Source organism: Syngnathus leptorhynchus, chromosome 8, assembly GCF_054491065.1.
Source record: "Syngnathus leptorhynchus isolate UIUO chromosome 8, UIUO_Slep, whole genome shotgun sequence".
Classification (NCBI taxonomy): Eukaryota; Metazoa; Chordata; class Actinopteri; order Syngnathiformes; family Syngnathidae; genus Syngnathus; species Syngnathus leptorhynchus.
In genome coordinates this window covers 8,210,787-8,237,453 of record NC_141202.1, presented here as the reverse complement: position 1 = coordinate 8,237,453, position 26,667 = coordinate 8,210,787, and the positions used below count along the sequence as shown (strand labels likewise).

Below are 26,667 nucleotides of genomic sequence, written 5' to 3'. Positions count from 1 at the left end.
CATCAAGAATGTAAAGATTGTTATTCATTTTCTATTTTGATCTTGAAAACACAGCTTCCTGAGTTTCAACAACGCGACAGGACTTAAAAATAGACTTATCCTCCTGTCAGCAAGGATCATTGACAATACGTCCCTCAGCGAATAAAAATCAAGTGCATGGGGGATATCCTTGGCATAATGCATGAGTATTTGATGGTTTGTACAGTTAACTCTAAGGGAGAACTGGGAGGCGAGATTCTGAGCTTGTCCCTTTTATCTCTTTCACAGGTGTCAAAATGGAAGAGAGCCTCCCTCCTGGCACCAGCTTGAAATGCACAATCTGTAACTACACGGCAGATTCTCTTATTACATTCCAGCATCACATCATGTCTCACCTGTCACAGGCGGCCTTCAGATGCAATCACTGCCATATCAGCTTTCAGAGCCACAGGGAACTCTTACAGCATCAGGACTTACATGGACATGGCAACAAACTTCACAGAGAAGGCGACGCCACCGAGCATTCCCCCAGGGGGTCCGAGGAAAGCCTCCAGCAGCAGCAGCAGGCCTGCGCCGAGCTGGCCAACAAGAAGGAGGCTCTGCTGGGAAGCCCCAAAGGGACCCTCAACAAGGAGACCAGCACAGACGGAGAGGCCGACAAGGCTGAGAAGAAGCCCGTGCTGTCTGCTCACAAGGGAGAAGCCCACCCAGGAAGCAAAGCGAGTTTTTCTTACACTAGGATCAAATCTGAGCCCTCCAGCCCACGTCTGGCCTCTTCCCCCGTGCAGCATAACATGCCTACATTTCCCATGGGCCCCTTCTTGTCTCAGTTCGCTTTCTCCCAAGACATTTCAGTGGTCCCCCAGGCTTCCGAGATTCTCGCGAAAATGTCAGAGCTTGTTCACAGGAGACTACGTCATGGAGGGAACAGCTACCCGCCGGTCATCTACAGCCCTCTTATGCCCAAAGGAGCCACCTGTTTTGAATGCAATATCACCTTCAACAACCTGGACAACTATTTGGTCCACAAAAAGCACTACTGTAATAGCCGCTGGCAACACATGACAAAGTCGCCTGACTTCTCCGCCCTTTCGGACAAGGTCCCCGAGTCAGTGAGTCCTAACAGTGGCCACACTTCAGTGAGCATGTTGACCGGCTGCCACCCCGCTGAAGGCGACAGTCACCTCATGCAATCAGCCTGCCTGAACTCCAGCGTGTTGGACATGATCAACGCTGGGGGGGCCAAAGGGCCTGATAAGGATCTAACGGGGCAGGTGAAGAAGGTCTCGACACCGACCGGGCTTGAGGACAGGCTAAACGGCAAACAGATTGACGGCAAAACCCCGAGTACCGGTCTAGTTGAGAGCGACAACGACCCGAACAAGACGACTTGTGATGCCTGTAATATCACCTTCAGCCGCCATGAGACCTACATGGTCCACAAACAGTACTACTGCGCCACCCGTCATGACCCGCCCATGAAGCGCATGTCCACCAACAAGGTGCCCTCCATGCAGAGAAACATGAGAACTCGTAAGCGAAGAAAGATGTATGAGTTGTGTCTCCCGGATCCGGACCATCAAAGGCCCCCCATGGGACAGCCAGGTTTCCTTGGGGTCCATCCTATGAATCCTTGCACGTCCCAAGAAGCCGTAGACGGCCTCGGCGATCGTTTCCACCCCCGCTGCGACATCTTTCCAGGTATGGTCCCTAAACACCTGGAGGCCTCTCTGACTGTCACTAAACCTATTTTGACTCCCAAAGGCAATACAGCCGAGCCACAAGAGTTGGATGCCCCCATTGATCTCAGCAAAAAGTGTTCCCTGCTCTCTGATAAGACGTGTAGTTCTCCAAAAAGACTGTTGGACTACCACGAATGTGCAGTCTGCAAAATAAGTTTTAATAAAGTGGAGAACTACTTGGCACACAAACAGAACTTTTGCCCAGCTACGGCTGCTGCTACCGCTCAGAAATCGCAACAGCAGCAGCATAACGAGACGGGCAGCCTGGACACGACCGCGTTCCCAGATGTGAAGAGCGAAGGCAATAACAACACTGGTGAGACCTATGATAAGAGCCCAAGCAAATGTGAAAAAAATGGCAATGGGAAGGTGATGGTGCAGAACGGAGGCCTGTTCCCACCTCACCTGGGTCCCGTGCCGGGCCTCAAGCCTTTTGCCGAACCCCAGCTTATGCCATCAAAAGATGACAACAAAAACATGTATCTGCCCCATTGCCTTTATCCCGGAGCAATAAAGAAGATGAAAGGTTCCGAGCAAATATCGCCATATTTCGGGATCAAGCCGACCGACTACGTGAGCGGAGGTCCTGTGATGCAGGCAGAGGCCAGCGAACAGGAGCAGAGCGTTAATGGCGGAGGTATGGGGGGTGAGGCAGCGACAGCGAGGGAACCGACCCAACAGCCTGCTGCTAATGGCTGCCCTCATCCTGGCAAGGAGCCTCTCCCCCTGCTGCCCAAAAACCGAGGCATGGTCATTGTCAATGGGGGACATAAGCCGGAAGAACGTTCGGGCACAGCGCCGCAACAGGAGAACCAGCCCCAGCCAGATGGCCAAGGCACTAATCCCTCACCGACGTGGGCCGCGGAGAACCCGGCAGACTCCAACGAGAACATGTCACCTTCCTCCAAGTCCCCGAACGAGGACGCGGCACCCCCGGCCAATAAAGGGATGAACGGCTCCGGAAGTAGCAAGTACTGTCGCCTCTGTGATATCCAATTCAACAACCTGTCAAACTTTATTACCCATAAGAAGTTTTACTGTTCATCACACGCTGCAGAGCATGTTAAATGAGAAGAAAGATTCTTCCACTCAAACCTCTTTTCTCCCTATCCCTGTCACATTTTCTTAATTTCTTTTGGTACACTGTTTGTGTCTGGAATAGTGCGTCACGCACTGCTTGTGGACAATCAAGAGAGGCTCCTCCTGTCGTTTTATGACTTAAACATGCAAAAACCATTGGTTGAGAAGGAAAACGAGAAGAAAATGAATCAAGAATAAAAATGGTGCCACTTTCACATTAATTTATTTTACAATCAGTATTAATGAGTAGTGACTTTAATTTCAATTCAAATGAAATTTATATCAGAGTTGTTTGTAATGTTATTGTATAGTCATTCTTGTGTAGCACACACATTGTTTACATTGTAATGTAGGCTCAATGAAACAATAGACATGACAAAAATGAGATGCATTTTAGACACAAAAATAGCTACTGAGGCACTTGTGTATTATTTGCTGTAGCAAATTCAGTATATGCCCCAAATGTAGATTGCGGACTGCCACTGATGGATTGTTCACCACTTGGTGGTGACTAACAGGCGCAACTCTGCATTTGGCATATACACATGGCTTTGCATTCCTATGTGGCTGTTTGTCTGTCTTTTTTCTTCGAAACCAGATGTGGATGTTTTCATAAGGATGGCAGCATTCTTGTATAGTATTCGTATTTCTGTTGAATGATACACTTTGGTCTCCCTTTTTGAAAATTTGCTCTCAATGCAATACTTTGTAAATGAGGGAACATTACTGAAAGCAGTATTATGAAATGGGGACTGTGCATATAATTATTTGTAACCCCACTGGGGCAGAAAAAAAAAGAATTATGTTTATTGCTAACAAACAAGAAGGGTGGGAGGTCAGTGGGAATACTGATTATCATTCCAGTGTCCTGATAATGGGAGAACATGTTTCTTAAAATGTTGTTGCTATGCATGTATATGGATGGAATTAAATTCCAAATCTGTTGGAAATTTTTATTTTGATGTGGTGTCATAATTAAACTTAAATCCTCAGGATGAACTACTGATGTCTGCTTTTTTCACACATTCAGCTTTTGTTTACAATAAGTTCATTTACATCTTAAATTGTAAACAAAAGAATTGCAGTACAGAAATTCACAATACTTATTCTGTTAAATTAGTGAATGCAATTATCCATCTCTGAAGTATGTGTCAGGCTGCCATCGGACTTAATTCTAATGAACTGAAAGATGGCAAAAATTTATGGAATTGATAAAAAGGGATCAGTGTTATAAAGGTCTGCACACCCCTATTGAAATGCCATATTTCTGTGGCATAATATTACCAAATCAAAAAAAGGATGTAAAAAGTGTTTCCACCATTTATGTGAGCTGTAAACTGTACAACTCAATGAAAACAAATCTTTTACAGGGACAAGGAAAACAGATAATATTGCTGGATAAGTGTGCACGCCCTCTCATAAATGTGAATGTGGCAGTCAAAATCATCTTAGCAAACCCATTTAGAGTGCCTCTGATTGACCCAAAATAGTTCAAATGTTCCTGTAGGCTTTTCCCATTGAACCGTAACAATTTTTTCATGTACCTTTGTGAGATTTCAGGTGTTGTTTGTTGGTTTTTACTAGAAAATATTGGCATTATATGAGGTTCATCAGTGCCACTTTAAATGGTGGCAGGTGTGTGCTGACTAATTTTACACAAGTTTGAATGTCTTTAGTTGTTTCTGAGCAAGTCATATCCAGTTTTAAGAGGGTGTGCACACTTCTGCAATTTTAACAGTTTTATCACTTGTCCTTGGGGGGGATTTGTTGTACAGGCTCTGGATCACAATGGTGGAAAGTTTTAAAATGATTTGTCTGCATCTAATCTTTTAACCTGGCATTTGAAAACGTGTGTAGACTTAATGTATCCGCTGTACATACTTTAGCCTATGGTTATTACATTTGAGCATATTAACACAACTGCATGATGTCAAAATATCAGGTTGAGCAATGAAGTGTGTGGCCATTTCAATGATAAGAAGCAAATGCGCATTTCTGCTATTGGCCAATCAGGGGCTGGAATAACAACAGATGATAAGATTTCCTGAGTCCAATGAAGACAGCAAATATTTTATCAAACTGAATACCCTCCAGTTATCCCCAACTGAAGCTCGCAACACAGCAAAAGTAGTTGCGGGGGTGAAAAAAAAAATGTCAAATTGACTACATGACAATCTTCACTGGTCTTGAAGATAATCTGGACATTTTGCTGGAGGGGGAAGCAAAAAGATATCTTGAATGTTTTCCAGGGTAATTATACAACATTTTATACAGTTTCTTTTATATTTATATCTTGGCCGTGGGTCAGTGGCTGTGCTGTTTGGCTTGTCGCTGGCTGACTAGCTTCTTGAGGTACTGGCTGATGGCAGATGGCTTCTTGTAGATCATTCGACGGTCTACTCCTTTTATGTGAACGTGATCGACTGATGGGTAGGACTCCTCCAGAAACTTCTTTTGAAGCTTAGATACCATCTGGTACAGGAAAAGAATGATTTCTTACAAGTTTTGCATTATTGTCCCGAAATTGAGCTCATCAGCATACAATGCAGCATAGATTTTCCCCAAAAAACAGACTCACTTGATTTAGGTGATTTGGGATTTGCTGGTCAAAGGAATCCCCAGTGATCACACTTACAGAGGTCCTGCTTGAGAGGGGCTTATATCGTGTAATGTCCCTGAGAAAAAGAAAAAAAAACAACAACACAATATTGTTTTTTGTTTTTTAATTTTTTAATCACTTCACCTTAATAAGATAATATTTTTTTACCTTACTTGAGCTGCACTCTCATTCAGAAAGTAATGTTCATCCACAGCACTACTCTGATGGGCAGGGTTACTTAAAAGGTATTTCTAGTCAAGACAGGAAATACAACATCATAAATGAAAATGGCAGAACATGTTTAGGTTCCAAAATACAGAGTCTATCGCCAAAAAAGAATGCAATCAGATCTGGTGATAATAATGTAGCAGTCGACAACTGTGCTCCAGTTCTGTTCAACAGTAGTTATAAAACATGCCCTTCAGATATAAACTGCATGCTCTACTGATTTTGGCCAGCTTGTGTGCATATTATAACCTTCATGGCTTGTCTACAAAACCTTTTCTTCGTCCTTGGAAAATTCAAGCACAATGATGTCCTTATCTCCTTGGCAACAACTGTAATACTTGAAAAGCTGAAATAGGTCCCACATCGCAACTCCCATCAAATTGTGGGTGGGAGGCTGGCAAGCAGTGAACAAGAGATGAAACGAACTGCTCATTTTCACCCACAAGCAGACGTCATTGCATCATAAGGAGGGTGGATAAAAATGTTGAAAATGCCGCATAGATTTTATATTTCACAAATGTCACACATTATGTCCATTGTGTGTAATCTAAAATTGAGTGGATCAAGAAGTACTTAATTAAAACTGTACTTGATATAATCTAATGGAAAAGGAGTGTTGAAAGGCTTGAAAAGATGATAATGATGTTGATTGACTGACAAGATCCAGTCAATGCGAGTATGGGGTATCAGTGCATGGATTGTTGCGGTGCCTTAAGGAAGTTATTCATGCAGAAATGTCACTGCTTTTGTTTTTGAAACACAGCAGCTCTGACAACAAACAAGTTGAAAATATGAACTTTCCCATGCATAAAACCTAATCGGCCATTCCCAGCAAACACACTGCTTAATATTAACTGCCATTGCTTTACAAACTAAAGTGTACAAGTCATCGGCTGACTCTAAAACAAGAATATATCAGGGGACATTTGTGGTAGTGGCATCTCCAGGAACATGTTCAATGCTCATGCTTTTAAAATGACATCTGGTATTGTCGTCGTTCCAAATTCACATTTTCTGAGCGCTTGAAAACAAAAGGCAACAAAAGCATCAGCCAGTGCTTAGGCGCCGCAATGATCAGTCTTGCAAGAGCCCCACCCTGTGGCAAAATAGGAGCACTGAATATGTTGCTTGCAAACCTGCCTGTCCTCAATTAGGCGAAAAAGACGTCAAAAACATGCAGTGGCAACAAAAAAAAAAAATGGCTCTGCGGCATATTCATTCCCACATGTGTGGCGTTCAATTTCATATCCATTCCCCAAAGCCTCTATCTATTTTTCAGCCTTTTCTTCCTGAGTTTGAATAATCAATATCATGTCCTATGAGGAATGCTCTTTTGTGCCTTGCGATGTAGTGTGTTTTCGAGAGTGTGCATTAGCCTGACCTGCCTCTGGATGATCTCCTCTGAGACATTTTCTTTGATAGTTGGTTCAATGGCTCCCAGGATAATCAGCAAGCGGCTCAGCCCGGAAGCTGCTGAAAACTGCTTGGCTTGAAGGGATGGCAGCAGCTTACCATACCTGAACAAAACAAAAAAAAGAGAAAATCTTGAAATGTTTGCATGAAGCTCTTAAAATTCTGCAGATTTCTGTATGTACACATTTTTTAGCATCATTGATAAAGCAAAAAAAAGCAAGTAAAATCCATAAACATATTTTTTTTTCTTTCTCCTGTACATGTGGAATATGGATAAAACACTTCAGTTTACTAGTGAACACAGAGTGAGTGTTCAGACCCTTCAAACAAAAAAGCAGCTTTTAACAAATCTAGTGACTTTTTCTGGTGTTCACTTGGTCAGAAATGCGCCATTGGCTAAACTCAGAACCCCCATCTTAAGAGTAACTTTGCTTTCTACTTTGCAATAAATGAGGTTGATCCACAGAGAAAACCACAAGCAGAGCTTGCTTCTAATCATTTTCACTGAGTGAAAACAGAATTATTCCCGGTATCACTGAGCTCAGTGCGGAGCCTCAAGCAGGATCAGGTGCCTGAGTTGACAAAAAGTTATTTTAAAGTTTGAAAAGAACCAACTTAAAAGAGTCTTGTGAATACTGCCGGCTCAAAATACAGCTAGAAATCCTATTCCTGTTTTGTTAAAAATGGCACCACAGTAATTGTAGAATTTTGATTGTTCATGTCTAATCGTTGACCAAAATCTGTTAAAATAAAAAAGTCCAAAGTTAAGTATTTACATCTAATTAAAATGATGGAATTAACTATAAAACAACTCATTCGTGTTTTAATTAGTCCCGTGGCTATCAAATAGATTACTGCATTTATTTTAAGCAAATTTCTTCCATGGAGGAAAATTCACTTTGGATATTTGTAGTGCTGCCACTAACAACTCTTTTAATAATTGATTAATCTGGTGGTTATTGTGTTGATTTCAATAAGTTTACAAACACCTGCTTTTACTTTGGAAAACATTTTTGCCTATTTTTGAGATATTATGTCATTAACCAGTAAGTGAATCATAATCACTTTATGTCTGTGAATTTTCCACACAGCCAACTGGTAATAATAATAATTTTTGAATGATGGAAATTTAAAAAATGATTAAGCAAAAAAAAAAAACATCAAATTTAATCAAATTAGACATTGTACACATTACATGATTGATTAGTGCAAAGCAATATTACAGGAGTATTACAGGTAGTGTTTTTATGAAGGGAAGGCACTTGTCATGCAAGAGTTTTTCATTCCAAAATGCAAAACTTTCTCAGTAGAAAAAAAAAAACCGCATTTGCCTGGGGAATAAAAAATCCTCTTTTTCTGGGTGATGAAAGAAGAAGAGCAGTGCAATTTTGTAACTCAGGAGACCTAATCGGTCTTAGCTCACTGGTGCTCTGAATTGGCTGGTCTCAGCCGGTGGAGCCCAGTCAATAGTGCCATGCGCTCTCTGTCGCCAACGTCGTGCCACGCAGCACAGCCTGCCCCGAAATGCTGCCAACACACCGTAGATCATCCACCAAGCACCAGGGGGACAGTCGTCCCTGTCTTATTCCTGAACTGGGCCAGACTTTCCACACTTTAGGTCCAAGTTTTTAACAATCCTGTGCCTGCTTTATAAAGGAAGCATTTGTGCTCATAAAATTGCATTTTGCCGCTTGTATGTGAGTAGTTGCACGGTAAATATGATGGTACATGGCCAGTGTGTGTGGTGTAGGTGGTTTGTTTAAAAGCAAACCTGTTTGTAACAATTTAAAAGACTCATAAATCAGGAATGATTAATTCAGTTATACTTCTTTCTACCCCTTTTGTGTTGTTACCCGTCATATTCACAGAGTGCGAAATTAATAATATTTTTACTGCTGGTCCCCAGATAATCTTTATATTTCTAGCATTTAGTATATCAGATGTATGAATTACACATTGAGTTTATGTTGTGTTAAAACTAGCACCATAAATTATTAATTGAAAGCCTTGTAATTCCTGCAAGCATTTTTTTATCAGTAATTCAGTGAAAATGTAGGGAAATGTGAAATGCGTTTCAGTATGTAAAACCTCAAAGATTTCCTTCAGGACCACTAAAATTTTAAGCTAAAAGTTATTGTTCTAATGAATATAGTTAGTCTGAACACCTGCTTTTTTGATAATAGTAAAACATGAAAAATATGACTTTGATAATTTTGAAATACAAAAGGAGGTTGATTTAATGAAGGCTTAGTTATATGAAGCAATACACCACAGTGAACAAGATTCTACAGATGCATAGATGCATCCTTAAATAATACTTAACATGTATTTTACAGCATGTAGATGAATCAAACAAGACTGAGAGAGAAGTGACATTCAGCTGCTGCAAATAACATTTTTCAAAGACAACTTAGTAGTTCTATTCGTGGTACAGGAATCATTTCAATAATAGTACGAGTGGGAAATAAAACAAGTTGACTTTTTGTAATTTCCAGTCTTTCACTGTCGAAAAACTTTTTAAATCAAACCCCTGAAAAAAAAATGACACTTTGACATTTTCATCTTCCTTTGCCACAGTTTTTCCCCGAAGTCATTCTGGCAGTACAAATTCGACCTGACTCTAAAGGGAGTTTAAAGTGGCTGAGCATTTTCCACCTGTCACCCTTTTCTCACTCCTTGATTCCAAAAATAACAAGGAAGGAAGAAAAACTTCTATCAGCCCCCATTTCAAATCTGGTCCAATCATTCCAGGGTCTGGCATTGAACCTTATTTCAAGGATTCTCCAGCTACCTGTCCAATTTCTTCCTGTTCCCCCCCTCCCATTTTTAATTCTGCCCTGGAGTGAGGATTATGCGAAGCAAGGCATGCGTGTCAAAGGGAAATTTAGTGGGTAAAGACAGCCAAGATTGGCGGGATGAATTAAACAGATAACGTGAGGAGACGAAGTGGGGGAGCAATGTAGAGCCTTGCCGATGTTGGTCATTTCAGATGGGCGCCCCCCCCCCCCCCACCCCAACCCGCCCTCCTCCCAACAAGACCGAAGAGGCAATATCTAAATTAATAAAGTGATGAAATGAGTTTGTGCCGTGGACTTTCTGCTGTTTGACTTTCCCATCTGGATTAGTGCAGGCTGAATGGACGCTCTGTTACTTTTGTTACAACTGCGCAATTCACTGTCGGAATTTGGCCCTGTAGTGATAAGCCTCCCTTCCTCCTCCTCCCCGTTCCCCCCCTCCTCATTACCATCTCATTTCATATGCAGGGCCTCAGTTACCTGAGAGCCTGTTCGAACAAAAAAATACAAACTATTACATGAGCTTCTGCCAACTATTACAATGAGTAGAGAACATTTCAACATAGCCTATTACATGGGATCAACTAACTGTTAAGCGTGAGGGATACTAAAGTGATTACTGCAGTCTTTTGGAAGGAGGGAGGAGTCACTGTCTGACTGAAGGACATTTTAATATGTGGACAAAAAAACCTACACTTCTTGGATGAGCTGCACCATACATTCACTTAGCAGCAGTTCATCTTAGAACTTCATCATGAGGGTCGCATGTGTGCTGGAGCCTATCCTAGTTTTGGGAGAGAAGTGGAGTATACTGAACTATAGTGAACTGGCCAATCGCAGAGCTTCGTAGCAGTCATAAAATTGTATGAAGAAAAATGCAGTGTAGTGTTAAAGACTAGAGCGGTGTTCCATTCCATTAAGCACAAATTAGAGAATTTGTTGCCACATTCAAGGCCAATAATAATATAATGTCAAAAAAGAATTCAACACTTCCATTTACTTTCACAAAAAAATCCAAATGTGGAAAAAAGGAAAATAGTTTGACCAAAAGTTAAGTCATATAATTAGATTTAGAATGACAATATTCATCATTGCAAAGTGCAAAATGTTAACTACATTCATAATTATAGTATTTGAAATGGTTTTAATTATAAGAATCAATGATGAAATCAACCAATACTTTCCAAAGCACTTTTAATACTTACTGCATGTGGAAATGCTTCACAGAGCAGGTAACAATAGACAACAAATCCTCCAAACCACCTGCTGTCTCTGACCCCCCATTGCCTTGGCCATCCAACCTCACTCGTCCCATGTGCAAAAGCAATTATAGTCTGAAAAAATCATTTAAAATCTGTGAAATGGATGATAAGACATGTCTGGGAACACAGTAGGGAAGCGAGAACGAATAATTGTTATATTAAAAAAAAGAAAAATACTTAAAGGAACGTGTAATACTTTTATTTAGCACAAGGTGTCCTTATTGCACTACAACCAACTAAAGACTCAGCCGTTCATCTCGCCTCAAGATTTTTTTTGTTCATAAATTGGAAACGATATAAATACATGCATGCTCCAAAAGTCAATTTAGGAATGCTCATGGCTATTGTAAAACGCTGTGCTTCTGAGTACAATTATTTCCATTTCCTGACTAATCTGGTTGGTATGCATGCATGTGTGCGCGTGTTTATACAAACATTTGGCTTCATCTTAAAACGGAATGCTTCAAGGGGGATAACAATGAAAAGAAAAAATTAAACCGAGCTGAAGAGACTAGGAAAAGAAGCCCAGGCGGTGCTCTTGTGAGTTTAACTCAACACAATAATGGTAGATTAAATTTGAAGAATTTTCCAATCAATCAGCATCCATTAATTTGTAAGGACAATCTCATCAGATGGGAGAATATTCCCCACTGTCTCTGTTTTCTGAGCAAATATATTCCCCATGGGGTAAATTAGTTTCATGGTCCACACACACTTGGCAGAGAAGAGACACGCCTGATTGCCCAGACAAAATTAGAGAATTGTCAATGTAATTTCTTAACAGCAATTTACAATACACTTTGATAGTATTTGTCTAATTTCAGCTGCAGTTTTTGTTAATAATGGTCAGTCTTGAGCGTCTGGACAGCACAATTACTTCTACTGCAAATGGACACAGAATTTAGCAAGGCACAAGATTTATCTAAGAGATTAAGCTCAAAGCTTTGCATGATTTGCAGCTAAAATATACATTGCTTATGGAATATAAACCCTTTGAGAAAACACTATCTTCTCACTGGAACAAGCCATTTTAGCCCTCTATCTAAGGCAGAGATTAAGATGTGTTTTCACATACAGACAGTTCTCAGGTGTCTTACTAACATGTGACGTCTCGGTTTAAAAAAAATTAGGAAGTTTTTTGGGGAGAGGGGTGGGCATAGGACAGGGACTTTTGCTTGCTGTAGGGGGTGAGCCAATGCAAGAATATTTTTGCGTTACCAATACCATCATATTTTCCCAAGTGGATGTACTACTTCAGCATCAATTTACTATGCCCGAGATTACAGGTAAAGATCCTTAAATACACTGTGATTGTGATTGTCATTTATCTTTGCTGTGATGAATTTCCACATAGCCGGTTCATCACTTTAAAATATCAGATCATTGCCAAGCCTAGACACCAAGTCATGGGTGTAGAAATTTACTGTGGCCACGTATTTAAAGAATAACGCCTTCAAGAGAAAAGTTGGAGTTCAACAATACATTCACTTCAGGCAATAGTGTCTTTAACAAGAATATTCTACATTTACAAACTGCAGTATATCTATTAAATTAGCAGAACATTTTTTGACTGTCAATCCTGTGACGGAATCTGCAGCAAAACCAAAAGCCAGCTGCCGTTAGGACTTGTTATACCAAAAGTCAGCAGAGAACTGGCTAGCTCAAATCACAGTTTTGTTGTGAATGCAATTTGTCTAGACATACACAAGGGGACTTACACTAATCTCCACTGCTATATCCACTGCCTTGTTTCTCATCAAGAAGCATTTTCCATGTCCAGCAGGAAATGAATAACATGCTGAGAAAACTCTCCATAAGAATACTGACCCCTTCTAAGTCCATATAAGTGAAGCCACGCGAATGCCTTCCCATGGACAGAAAGAAAAACGTTCCTGGGAGACAGTGGCCATTTATTTTGTAGGACGCAATAGAACTAATTTTGCAAGTGAGCCTCGGTTGATGAACAGAGCTTTGATGTGTAAATCCTCCCGTTCTCCAGGGCTGATATGGTCTACCCAGATTCCTTCTCAGGTATTGCATACATGTCTTGTCTCTGGATAAGGACAAACAGCTAATAAAACCATATCTGAAAGGAACATACACCCACATGAAGACTCCATTGAGCTATAGAGACAAAGAAAGGAATTAAATAAAGCTGGCTAATGCCGGGCCAAAGGCACTGTAATGCTGTGACGCAAAGATCTCTCTCTACTGCATTACTTTGAATCTTTTTACTGCTTATCCCACTCCCGTTTCTATTTTTACTCCACCATGCAAATCGGACAGTAATGATGAAATGTCTGAGTAAATAAAGTCTTTGCTTTATTTCCTTCAAACATTGCCTCAGTAATTGGATTCTGGCAGGACTGTCATGTACTATTCATGGCGATGAATGTATATTAATCAAAACATAATTGGACACATACAGCTTATAAATGGTGCTGCACCACTTAGTCACATGTATATAAGCTAGTTGCAGGGATATTTATTTATCAGACTTGCATGGGTCATGCACATATATATATAATCTGCACAGAAGTATCATCGAGCAAAAAAAAAACCTGATGAGGTACACTAACCTCCAAAAGTACAAGAACTGTGACACAACTCCCATAATATATATTTTATTTATTTATTTATTTATTTATTTATTTATTTATTTATTTATTTATTTATTCATTAAGAGCAACAGAAACCGTGGTCCCATTGACATTAACAGAAACTCTTTGATAGCAGTGAAAGATTGTGAAAGAAAATATTCATTGAGGGTGACATCTTTTTTTTGCTCATTACAACCACAATTCAAATGTATTTTCAGTGGTTAATTATTGTCATACTTTTTATTTGTCATTAACAAAGCTTTCTCAACAATTGCATCCATGTGCTCATGAAACTATGAGACAATGGAAAAACAATCAGGTCATTGTAAAGATGTCACAATCTATTGACATTTCAATGTCTGTAGAAGATGAATGCCTTTCACAGCCTTGTTCTCTAAGATTAAATGTCACTGTACATGCAAACATCCTAACAATCTTTTTAGATAATCTTGCATAACGGTCATTTAAAACACACACACGTCTATAAAAAGAGCAATTAATGATAAAAGCCACATATGACGGTAATTGCTTAATGATGTAACAATGACAACCAAGACAAACCAATTGATATGAAGTAATATTCAGAATTAAATCAAGTTTTATCATGCTTTAATACAGTCTTAACCACATCACAACCCTCGCTCTCCACTCATCTGTTTCACGCTAAAAGATTGAGACGAGCAAATTACTTTCTTTTGTCTCCATTTAATCAAGCTAATGATGCCCGCGCAGCAAGATAATCAACTATTCTTACCACAAGGACCAATAAAGGAAGAGTATAGAACTTGGTTCACAAAAAGCCAGCGCTCCTGCGCCTAATCCTCTTTCTCTTGAACCCTGACACACTTTTTTATCGACTCCTCTGTTCTTCAAAACTGCTGAGTGACCTTGAGGTCCTCTGCCCATTCTGCCTCTTCTCTCTTTCCATATCCCCTTCATAAGGTCTTCTTTAACCTCTTGATGTTGTCCTACAATATGCTGAAAATGTGCATCTTCATGGTATATATAAAAATAAACTCACCAGTAGTCTTTCCACTGCTCCTCTTCAAAAATGTCTTCTGGAATAGGATCTATCAACACCAGGTCTGTTACTTGCCTGACAGGAAAAAGAGGACACACATATAAATGTATATGCGTTGACTCTTCATCATCCAAGTCATGGTATGTTGGTGCACTTGTTTGCAATGGCTCTGTGAAGTTGCTGCCATGAGGAATTGGAAAATATTATCATACAGCTATTGTGAAGAGATGTAGAACTATTTTTTTTTTTGTACAATGGGGGGTTAGACGTACTATGTTGATTGAATTGTGAATTTGTGATATTTATTGAGAATGTAGTCAGATATACAATGTTTTTTTTTTATTTTAAAAGAGAAAAATGATCCTAAAATGATCTCTCTAATGTACAGAAAGTTGTCTATCTTATGAGCACTAGTTAGGAAGCGAGCAGATGCATTGCATATTCTCAGATATTTGGGGACTGTTTATCAGTGTTTGTTTTGTAATTTGCAATTTTTTAGGGTTTATCAAAAAGATGTATAATTTTTGGGGTTTATGAAAAAATGATCAGAGTGATGTCGGGGGCCGCATGTGGCCCGTGGGCCCCCAGTTGCCCACCCCTGTAATAAACTCATGACCACATGTGCACCTGGTCCAAGGGTAATATTTTCTGTTTGGAATTGTGTCAACTCATCACTACTTAATTTTCTCCCTTGACAGCAGCAATGCCATCCCTGAGTAAACACTAAATCTTTCATCCGCAGTACGAGCTTCTTGTCACATTAATCACTGCATTGTCACTTGGGTGACTGAGTTATGGGGAAAAATAAAAATGGACACTAGCATGTTAACGCATGAGTGAAATCGAAAAGCAGGGCAAATCATATTTTCGAAATTTAAAGCTTTGATTCCTACTGTTGTTTAAGTTTAATGGTAATTTTTGGGATAAAACATATACTTTCAATTTATCATGTAGCTGACGCTGGATGGGGGGGGTACAAATTGCAATATCTGATACCTTCGCTCAAAGTTGAAAATGTTCGCACCTCATCAGAATAACGCCTTTAGATTTTATTTGAACTGCTGAGTGCAACGTCACATTTGGCATTTTTGTTCTGTTGGTGGGTGTTGCACGTGATCTAATAAGAATGTGATCTTTTACTGGTACACCAGCACGTTTGAATATAATAAAAAATAATTTGGCAAACACAATCCCGGGAGCAATCGACAAGTAGATCAGCTTCCACATCTGTTTGCAGGAGCAATCAAGTCTGCAGCTGTTTTTATACACATAAACCTTTAGTTCGTAAAAATGGATAAGACATTGAAGTAATGTTCCTAAGACACAATAATGAATGTTATCATATATACTATAGGTTTAAAATATCAGATATCATAAAAGAATTCATCGACCTCGAATCACAAATGTCCTTCTTGAAACTTACACATCATGTATGTGACTGTAGAACCGGCTGTTGAGCGTGCCAATCTCTGAGCCAACCAATATCAAAGGCGTGGCGATCCCGGCAGCAAGCAGCAAACGGTGCAGATCATCCACCATCCTTGAAGACACAAGTCATGTGGTTGAAAAATAACATAAGGCCAAGCAATCTGACCTCAGAGGTTGGGTTATTAATCTCGGCAGTACTTTGTATATCATATAATATCATGTTTATTTATCTCTTTAAAAAACTATGGACCCCAGAAAATATAATATGAATAAAAGAAGAACAAATTTTATATGAAAATCAACCCATAAAAATCTTACTGTTTTTGAATGGTGTGTTAACAGAAAAAAAAAATGAAATAGGCCCGGACAAAAATGATGGTACTACTAGACAAAACTGAAATAATACAGATGAGTTCGATTTTTATGCTGATTAAAACTAAAATAAGATCAAAGTAAAATCCCACAGGTATGACTGGTGCCAGTCCCTAACATGATAATCACTGACAGGATAAAAAAGGAAAGAAATTGAGTCAAATTAGTGACTGTGGGGAGATGGTGTGTTGATCTCGGCGCAGTCTACAATAGCAATAGAGTATAAAGTCAAATACCAGCTTTATTGAAAAGATGCAAAAAACAATGTAATTTCAATTAATCATCTTTTGAACGGGTAAATACAAAAAACACTTGAGAGTGCAAGATGCTTAAGTACGTACATGTAGCAAGATTAAAAAACATTCCATTTGACATTTGACATTGCAATTGGTATTCTTGTATTATTAAGGTAACAAAAATGTCATTATGCCACTGCAAGGAGCATAATTATTACATGAGGTACAGTATCTTATCTCCGGTATTTCACCTCTGTCCTCGGCACGCCACACTAATCCATCAAGCTCATGGTGTCCCATTGGTGTCAGATTTCACAAGACCGACTCACTCAGCGGTTCAGGTTAGGGTGTCATCAAACCCCTTGAGATATTGAATTCTGGAAAATTTATTGTTTGCATCTGAAATGGATTGTTTGTCGGCAAAATGCCAAGGTAAACTAGATTGCTGACACTGATTGGTGCTCAAACCCATGGGCAGATTTAAAGATCAACAAACAAGGTCCAATAGCCAGGACCGCAAGATTTAGCACCTCGTGCCAAACAGTATCAGATAGGGAAGTGCTTGAAGTGTCACATAAGTCACCCATGCCCATTTTTTAACTGGTCGATTTATACTCTGGTGCAACTTGTAGTAAAAAAAAAATACAGTACTATAAAACTCGAATGAAACTTAAAGTGACACATTAGGTATTAGGTAAGTATATCACACATCATCTATTAATTAATTTGAAATACAAACAGTACAAACACTGTTAACTTCGTACAAACAATGTGAACATGAAGCATCTTCTCACTGAAGAGATTCATTAAGACTGTTCACGTTAGAAAATGTAAAATACTCACCGTCCAGTTGTAGAAACGCCCCAAACCTTCTCAGTTCCCATGGTTTCATTCTGCATCAGACGCTTGCTAAAACCCAATCCCATTCGGTCATAGGTACAAACCTGCAAAGAGTATAAGACATGGGTAAGTAGATTTTTCGCCTATCTTCAAAACTCAGTCCTCAAGCTCTACTAGCCAAGCCCGTGACCTAACTTTGATCTTATTTCATACAAATAACATGGGGCAGGCTGTCAGCCCCAACTTTCTGCTGCAATGAACACTTTGGAGCAGATGGCACAGTCACAGCAAGGAACCATCCTGAGTAGGCTCGATGGAGAAGGAAAAAAAAATCATGCCCGAAGAAATAGTAGCTCCTTCTACAGATATATCTGTCACTGTGAATTTAATCAATGCTATAACACTGTCACCCTATTTAAAATAAATTGGTAAAAAGGTGGAAGCCTGTTATTTAAAATATATATATATCAATTTGATCTACTGCATTAATTCCTCACCTTTGTTAACGTGGCAACACTCTCTTGGACATAAAACCAAATGTCAGAGGACATTCCAGTGGGTGCATCTAGTAAAACTAAAAACAGGGATTGATTAGCATGATGGCACGAGGCAGCCACATTCAGAAAAATATGCGATAAAATGGTGTCAGATTTCTATTATTGATATACAACAACAAAAAAACATGACAAATTACCAACTGGTTTTCCCTGTCCTTTACACAAGAGATGCATCTGTTGACCCAAGCCGACATCTACAATCTGGCCATCTAGATAAAATCCCAAAACAAAAAAGATGAAACTTTATAGAACCTTTTTTTGCTGAGACATTTGATTGTTGAATTTTTATGTGATGTTTGGGGATTTTCATTGAAAACCTTTTGGCAGCAGCATCTGTCCTTCTCTTTGCAGCGACGCATAGTTCAGGAATGGTGGGATGATGATGATTAAAAGCAAACACTTTCCAATGTTCATGAGCACAGAGCTATGAGAAGGTTGGCCTTTAACCTCTGCTTTGTTGCGTTGTCCTTCATTTTCTGCTTCCTAAAAATTTAGAGGTAGGGGAGACCGCTGTAGTAAATAACTGTGAAGACAAATTAGTAAGTACAACACCAAAGTGTAACCATTTATATGATGTGGAACCATATATGATTTGCAATTACAGTGGAGCCTCGGTTTTCGACCACAATCCGTTCCAGAAGGCTGTTCGAGAAGTGAATCGTTCAAATTGCGAATCATGTTTACCCATTACAAATAATGGGAAAAAATAATCCGTTCCAAGAAAGAAAACTGCCTTTTTTAAGCATTTTTTTCATTTGCGCATTTCTGTCCAATCGCGCAACCGTAGCGCGTCACCGACCGCGCAACTGCACCGCGCTGGTCGCATTATTGTGACAGAGCCGTTGCTGAAATTTAGAAAATATTTTTAAAGTCCTGATGTACTTTCCAAAATTTAAGTGGACCTCAGTGCGCATGGAGCTTAATTTTGTCCGATCGCGCAACTGCAGCGCACCGCCGAACGCGCAACCGTAGCGCGTCGCCGACCGCGCAACCGCAGCGTGCCGGGCGCTCACTGTCGCATTGCTTTAGGAGCGTCTTTGTGTTTTAGGATGGCTTTACTGCTCCCACTTGCTTCATTTGGAGGCATGATTAGAGTTGATGCAATCCTCAGAGTAAGAAGAATGTAATAACGAATGGAGCCAGTTGGCATGCGGGTCCTCTTTTGCGCATCTCGCGAGGTTCGATATCCGAATTTCGTCTGGCATCCGAAGCAAAAAAATCTCGAATCTTTTATTCGAATACCAAACTGTCCGAGAACCGGTACGTTCGAAAACCGGCTCCACTGTATATTAAGCATGAAGATAGAAAATATGCATATAAATAACCATACGGTCAAAACTTGACTAATAATTCTGCACAGTGTATATTGAAAAACAATGTTCAAACTATGGTTTTGTCGTACAATAGTCACCCATTTTGAGTTTGGTGCCTGAAAAAAATGATCAGGAAAAAGAAACGCGATTTTGCAAGATTGCAATTTCTGCACTCTTGCGAGTAATCAGACTGGCTGTTTTGCAAAATTGCAATTTCTGCACTCATACAGACTGTTTCATCAAACTCACACACAGGCAAACATTCACTTTCGCAAATGTCTTTGACAAAACAAGCTTCTCGCACTTATTGCAAATGTGTATAGAATTTGTTAGGAGATGAAAAGAAAATATATTTGCAAAGAGACTTGCGCTTGCACACTTTGACAGTTCTCCTGTCGTTTAGTAATTCACTAGTATTATGCAAAGAGAAAATTCGGCGTGCATTACCTTTCTAGCAGCACCGGCCTTAGCGTCTGGTTTTTTCTTCATCTTGAATATATTTATTCTAATCTAAGCAGACGACAGATACGCGGAGTGAAGAAAATGAATTAAAGACGAATTGTGAAGTCAATGAACCAGTCTTTTCCTGGTTTCAGTACAGAAGCCGGCGAAGGACAAACAGCTCATTTGCACTGTAATTATAGTACTATGTTATGATATAACAGAAGTGATCATATTAAATAATACTATATAAAACTCGATCACTCTAAACTATTCTCAGACTCCCGCCCATTCCTATTGAATATAGTATATAAATATGTATTGTTTTAGTAGTAGTAGTAGTAGTAGTAGTAATAATAATAATAATAATAATAATAATAATAATAATAATAATAATAATAATGTTTTAGTAATACTAGTACGTGTACAATTAGTTTCTATTTTCACGCGAATGTACCTCCTGCTCTGACGCTCTGAAGAACAGCAATACAGTCCGCACTCTGGTATTTAGGCCTGCAGGGGTCGCTATATTCCACACACTCAATCGACTTTGAGCCCGACATGTATTTATTATGTATTGATAACATAAGCATCAGTTCACCATGCAAAAATGCCATCATCTCATTCTTTAAAGGGATTTAACCATGAATATAAATATAAGATATGGAAAATGACCTCCTCCTGAAATAACTATGAATATTATGACACCTAGAAGTTGAGTTTCATTGCACTCATTGTAATTCTTCAAGAGGCACTTCAAATAACATTCTTCTGTGTATTACACTACGAACAGAACCAGATCACACAGCAGGCATCCAATGTTAGTGTAAAGGGGGTGTACAAAAGGTTCTTTTGACCTGGGAGGATAGGGCCAGTGTCTTGCTCAGGGGCACTTCAACAGTAGCCAAGATGCCAGCATCTCTCCAACAACTAGTTGCCATTTTGTCACCACTCAGTGGGACTTGATCATTCGCCCTCTGGCTGCAAAACCCAAGTCGTTTACAGATGAGCTACTGCCGCCCCATGTCTGCTTGTCTCAAAGCATTCAGTCAAACTCTCCTCATGCATTTTTAGTGACGGAGACAGCTGTTCAAAGAAATAAGTCTCTCTTAATCTCTCTTTTATGCATTCATATATGTGTGATGCACCAAATGGTGCTGTTTGGATGATATTCGGTTTTAGTCACAGATATCACATTGTTGCAGGTTAAAATTTGAGTCATTCAGTTTTCTATTTCCGTAATCATTGAACACATTCTTTTTCCAAAATGGGACAAGGTATAAAAAAAAAAAGTCGAGAAATAAAAGTCAAAGATTTGGACTTGAACAAACCCCCCAATACCCAATTACCTATTTATTTGGTGGTATTACCCCCTTACAATAACAGCACCAACTATCGACCATGAAAATAAGTTATTTCTAAAAATACAATGTCTCCTCCATTTATGTATGCACGAGACCAGGGACTAACCCTTTTTAACCCTCAGCCTTCAGGCTCGATAGCAGTGCTTATTGATTTTTGCCACACACTGCTGAAGTGCATATCAATCAATACAATAACAAGTCCTCATTTATACTTAAGAAATCTAGTTTGCAACTCCGCAGACATGAAATCTTGTTATTTTCAATGTGACCGGATGCATTTTCTCTTTTTGGCCATGGGCATCTACTTGCTATGGATACTTGCCAGTACATACAAAGCACTGTTATATAAAAAACTAAAACATAGTATATTTGTTGTATATATACAAATATATATATATATATATATATATATATATATATATATATATATATATATATATGCATAATTGTGTTGGAAAAGATGCACAATTATTATTATTATTATTATTATTATTATTATTATTATTATTATTATTATTATTATTATTATTATTATGACAGCGGAGTCTCGGTTCTCGAACGTCCCAGTTCTAGAACAATTCGGTATTCGAACAAAAAATTCGAGATTTGTTTTGCTTCGGATGGCGGACGAACCTCGCGAGATGAGCCGAGAAGACCCGCATGCCAACTGACTCCGTTCGTTATTACATTTTTGCTACTCTGAGGATTGCATCAACTTTAATCATGAAGCAAGTGGGAGCAGTAGAGCCATCCTAAAACACAAAGACGCTCCTAAAGCAATGCGACAGTGAGCGCCAGGCGCGCTGCGGTTGCGCGGTAGGCGACGCGCTATGGTTGCGCGTTCGGCGGTGCGCTGCAGTTGCGCGATCTGACAAAATTAAGCTCCCTGTGCACTGAGGTCCACTTAAATTATGGAAAGTACATCAGGACTTTCAAAATATTTTCTAAATTTCAGCGACGGCTGTCACAGTAATGCGACCAGCGCGGTGCAGTTGCGCGGTCGGTGACGCGCTATTGTTGCGCGTTCGGCAGTGCGCTGTAGTTGCGCGAATGGACAAAATTAAACTTCCTGCGCACTGAGGTCCACTTTAAATTTGGAAAGTACATCAGGCCTTTTAAAATATTTTCTAAATTTCAGCGGCTGCTCTGTCACAATAATGCGACCAGCGCGGTGCAGTTGCGCGGTTGGTGACGCGCGAACGCGCTGCGTTGCAGTTGTGCGACCGGACAAAAATGCGCAAATGAAAAAATGATGGTTTTTTTTTTTTGCTTGGAACGGATTAATTTTATTTTTCCATTATTTGTAACGGAAACCATGATTCGGAATTCGTATGATTCACTTCTTTACAGCCTTCTGGAAAGGATTATGTTCGAAAACCGAGGTTCCACTGTAAATGGCTTGCTATGTATACTTGCCAGTGCATACAAATTCAAGATAAGCATTGTTATATAAAAAAATAAATATATATATGTATAATTTTGTTGGAAAATATGCAAAATTATTATTATTATTATTATTATTATTTTCCTGTAGTACATTCATCAGCATGGTACCGGGATGACAACATCTCCCTGCTTCCTTGCCAGGACGTCTTTTTGGTTTGGTCCGCTCCTCCCCTATCCCCCGTTTCTCACCGGTGGTACTTTCTGTTGGTAGAAGGTCAAATGACTCCGCGTGTTGTGTGTTTATGTTGTGTGCATGTTAGGCGGATGAAGACAACGTTTCTGACACCGATGATGTTTCTTCCACGATCGCTTCATCTCGCTTTGAAAGTAAGTACTTGACAGTCCTCCTCTGCACCGGCGCTATTCGCTGTCTCCCAAACTGCTCTGCAGCTGGCTTGTGTTGTCATCACCGGTTTCCTTATAAAGATTTCATGTTTGCAAAGTGTTGTGTTTCCGTGCAGCCGATCCGAAGCTCACGAGCCTCAATGATTGTAAATATCTGAATGCAGACGTCACCTGATGAAATTTAGTTTCTACTTTAAAAGGAAAAATCAGTTTGCATGATCTTGTTGCATGAACAACAACGGATTTTATAAATAAATGAAATAGAAATAAACTTCTCCATAGATGGAAGGTCTTATAATCAGTTTGCATGATCTTGTTGCATGAACAACAACGGATGTTATGAATAAATTAATAGAAAAATTAAAAAATAGACTTCCCCATAGATGGAAGGTCTTATATGTAGCAATATTATTGGGATATTTATTGACGTTACATCAGCCTGAAATGAAGTGCATCTAAGAACTAAACATATAATTAAACCTCCTATTATCTTTGTATCTTTGGTACAGTACGCAAGAAATGTTCAAGAGGCAATTATGCGTTCAGTCAGGTGCATATTCAACCATCATAAAAGAAAAAGACACACTTGACCAATTTATCATTTTGTGCAACTGATAGAATTTAGTATCATAATCTGCGGCTTTGACATTTCCATACCACAAAGTATGGTGGGATGTTTGCAAATCGATGTTGGCAATATTACGAAAAAAAAAGAAAAAAGAATATATATCTAAATAGATAAATATTTTGTAAGAAATACAAAACAAACAGGCCAAATTTTGAGGAAAGGTGTTTTTTTTAATTGCATGCTTTTCATTTTGATGTGACTGTTTTGTTAATTAACCTCATAGCTTCCGCATCCCTAATCTTATCAAACACTCAAATCAAATACTCTAGCAGCTTGAAGCATTAGCTGCAATATTTTTCGGTCAGCTATTCATCTAGAACATTGTCTACGTTTAATAGATCACACTTGAAGAAGACTAAGCTGTTGTAGCTATATTTTGTGTTGTAATATTTTTTCAGCAAAATGTTTGAAATACCAGTTTTTAATGGGCTTTACGGTATGTTGCCACTTTTTCGTAATATTTGACCATGCAATGAATCATTTTTTATCCATCCATTCATCCATCCACTCATCCATCCATCTGTCCGTTCATCTGTCCATCCATCCATCCATCCATCCATCCATCCATCCATCCATCCATCCATCCATCCATCCATCCATCACCAGTCAGACAGACATCCATTCACACTTACGTTCACACCATCTCTGAGTGGGAACTGAACCCACGCTGTCTGCACAAGTCAGGGAAATGTACCATCAGTCTCCATAGTTTTTTATTAAATTCCATATAGCAATTAGCATTTGTTTATGTGGGAGAAGAAACTTTGCTCCTCAGCAACTGGAAAGCTCAGAGGAAGTAAGATTTAATGAACTGAGTCATCGGGGCCTGCTCAATGGTCCCTGCTGTGAAATCATATGTTGCTAAACTTATTCCACCATTACATAATACAATCAGATATGGACCCATAAGGTGTATATTGCACCGGAAAGATGAGGGAAGCCCCTACATTGTCTGCTTAGTAAGTGTTTATTGCACATCCTAATAAACAAATACAGTGCTGGTCTGCATGATCAGGTTGTTGCACTGAGATCAGAGCAGGGTTGTTGTCCTTTCACTCCGTGTTTTTTAATCATAAACAGCTTATATGTAGATGTTTTGTGCACACACACACACACACACATCGGACACCGGACACCTACAACAACAAATTTTATAGTCATGTTATCCATGGTCCTGCTAGAATTCATTAATCTCTCACAATGCCATCATGAGTGATTGCTTGCTGTTACCAATTGATTGATGCATTGATATAAATGCTAATGAAACTTTGCAAATGTTCATACAGAAGACAATGCATACATGGCGCACACAAAAACACTAATTTAATTAGATGATAGTAAAGCCGTTTCCTCTTTCAAGTAGGGCTAGGCAATAAAATAATTGTCATTTTAATTAAAAAAATAATCCTGTGACTGTGGCCAATTTATGACACGCTAGTGCATTATTGCCAGCACATGCTAATTCGTTTGCAACAATGAAAAAAAGAACCTCATAATTTAGGTTTGATTTACAGTGTAAAAAAGAAATCTACTAAGTATTCATGTAGCACGAGATATTCAAAAATGTGTCAAAGTATTTAAATGAAAAGATTGCAATCTGTGAATGCAAAAAAAAGATGATATATTTAATTTAGCTGTAAATGCCTCCTTGTAAAGTGGTTGGTATTTGAGCAATTGGATACTTCTATCGGGTGGTTTCCTCTGACCCAAATGAACCACAGACTGAAAATGTGGATTTGAAAAAAAAAAAATCTCACTGCTGCACTATGAAGACAAATTAATGACTTTGAGGTTTTAATATTCCCATGTTAGTCCACATCTATCAGAAATGAGCTATTTATAAACCACATCATTTCTCTTGGTGACAGTTTTTGCTCACAACCACTGATGGAACCTTTGTGAGAGGTCAAACCACAAGAGTTCAATATTAAACCAGTTGAAAAAGTTGATGTCCTCCAAAAGCATATCGTACTTTGAAGAAAATAGAGTAGTCCTGCCAGGCAACAAGTCAATTATTCTTCGTACTAACAATAAAAAAAAACAATTTTGGCAGTATTTCAGTCCAAGTTGAGTATTTTATGTTATTGTGTCAGATTTATGGGAAATCATAAACTCTCAAAATTGAAAGATGGAAAAGAAGGGTCTTCAATCCACAAGACTGCAGTAAGATCATAAAATGGGCTGCGGTGCTGTGATTCATTAACCTGTATTCTATTGTTATACGATCCCAAGAATTTTGCTGTAAATAAATGCATCCTTCCCTTATGCTTTAAGGGCTCACTTTAATGTTGGTAAAGATTTAGCAGGAATTCCGGAACACTGTTTTGAGGCTTAATGTGCACAGTGCTCGAATCACTTTGGTTGATCGCCACAGGGCCCCCCTTCGTACATTTTTCATTGTATTCAAAGGAGGCTGTGATTGTATAAGTAAGACTGAAGGGATTCCCCCCAGGCTTCTCTTGTGTACTAATACCCGGTGGAATGATTGGTTTGTTCGCCTTTCTCTGGTTTTCACTGCTCTGTCTCCCTCACTGTTATCGCACTAACAAAGATCTCAAAAGAGAATGACGAAGGAAAAGTATCTTCAGCTGTCTTCTTAAATACTGAACAGGTGAAGTATGTATGTGGAGGGAGAAAAAGTGGCAGTTGGAATTTACAGTGTTTTATGAAGCAAGCTTGGTGTGTATTGGCTTTACCTACATGCAGTAGATGTAGCCATGGAACTCGTAGGAGGATTATTGAGGATTTGCCATGCTAAGCCTCGGCAACCCAGTCCAGTGACCCTCCTCATGTCTCCTCCCCCTCCCATCAGCAGAATACCAAACTGCCCTTCCCTCTGGTTTGTTGAACACGAATCTGACTAGAATTAAATGTTGCAACAGATGAAAAGAATTGAATAGTCCCTGTAAATTGTCTTCTAAATTTGACACACCACAGAGGAGAGTGTTGTTACCCACCAAAGTTTAAATGATTAAAAC

At 39.3% G+C, this 26,667-nt stretch overlaps 3 protein-coding genes across 6 annotated transcripts in view; 2 read left to right on the top strand and 1 right to left on the bottom strand.

Moving 5' to 3' along the window:
* zfpm2a (zinc finger protein, FOG family member 2a) overlaps positions 1-3,784 on the top strand; it is a 98,564-nt gene extending 94,780 nt beyond the window's left edge. For 2 of the 3 annotated variants that reach the window (XM_085918987.1, XM_085918986.1), the window contains exon 8: positions 268-3,784. In XM_085918987.1, the coding sequence (XP_085775113.1) occupies positions 268-2,792 (2,525 nt within the window). In that variant the 3' untranslated portion in view covers positions 2,793-3,784. The remainder of the gene's footprint in view (positions 1-267) is intronic. The other variant, XM_085918988.1, reaches the window with a different exon arrangement.
* On the bottom strand, positions 3,014-20,054 carry LOC147052261 (uncharacterized). The gene is made up of 11 exons (XM_085918989.1): positions 19,913-20,054; positions 18,470-18,635; positions 18,290-18,361; positions 18,093-18,169; positions 17,599-17,699; positions 16,143-16,259; positions 14,720-14,794; positions 7,010-7,145; positions 5,569-5,651; positions 5,380-5,476; positions 3,014-5,273 (listed from the first exon to the last, which is right to left on the bottom strand). The coding sequence occupies exons 1-11, from the start codon at positions 19,952-19,954 to the stop codon at positions 5,106-5,108; spliced, it is 1,134 nt and encodes a 377-aa protein (XP_085775115.1). The 5' UTR covers positions 19,955-20,054; the 3' UTR covers positions 3,014-5,105.
* A 2,841-nt stretch (positions 20,055-22,895) lies between these two features.
* oxr1a (oxidation resistance 1a) overlaps positions 22,896-26,667 on the top strand; it is a 92,485-nt gene continuing 88,713 nt past the window's right edge. For both annotated transcript variants that reach the window (XM_085917797.1, XM_085917796.1), the window contains exon 1: positions 22,896-23,043. The gene's annotated coding sequence lies outside the window, so the exon portion shown is untranslated. The remainder of the gene's footprint in view (positions 23,044-26,667) is intronic.

What these genes read in the sequence shown, in the direction of transcription:
- LOC147052261 (XM_085918989.1), bottom strand. Translation starts at nt 19,954, where the DNA reads ATGAAGAAAAAACCAGACGCTAAGGCCGGTGCTGCTAGAAAG. An exon ending in GGCGTTTCTACAACTGGACG is followed by an intron (nt 16,260 to 17,598) that starts GTGAGTATTTTA and finishes TGTGTCTTCAAG; the next exon opens with GATGGTGGATGATCTGCACC. An exon ending in GAGAGTGCAGCTCAAGTAAG is followed by an intron (nt 5,477 to 5,568) that starts GTAAAAAAATAT and finishes TCTTTTTCTCAG; the next exon opens with GGACATTACACGATATAAGC.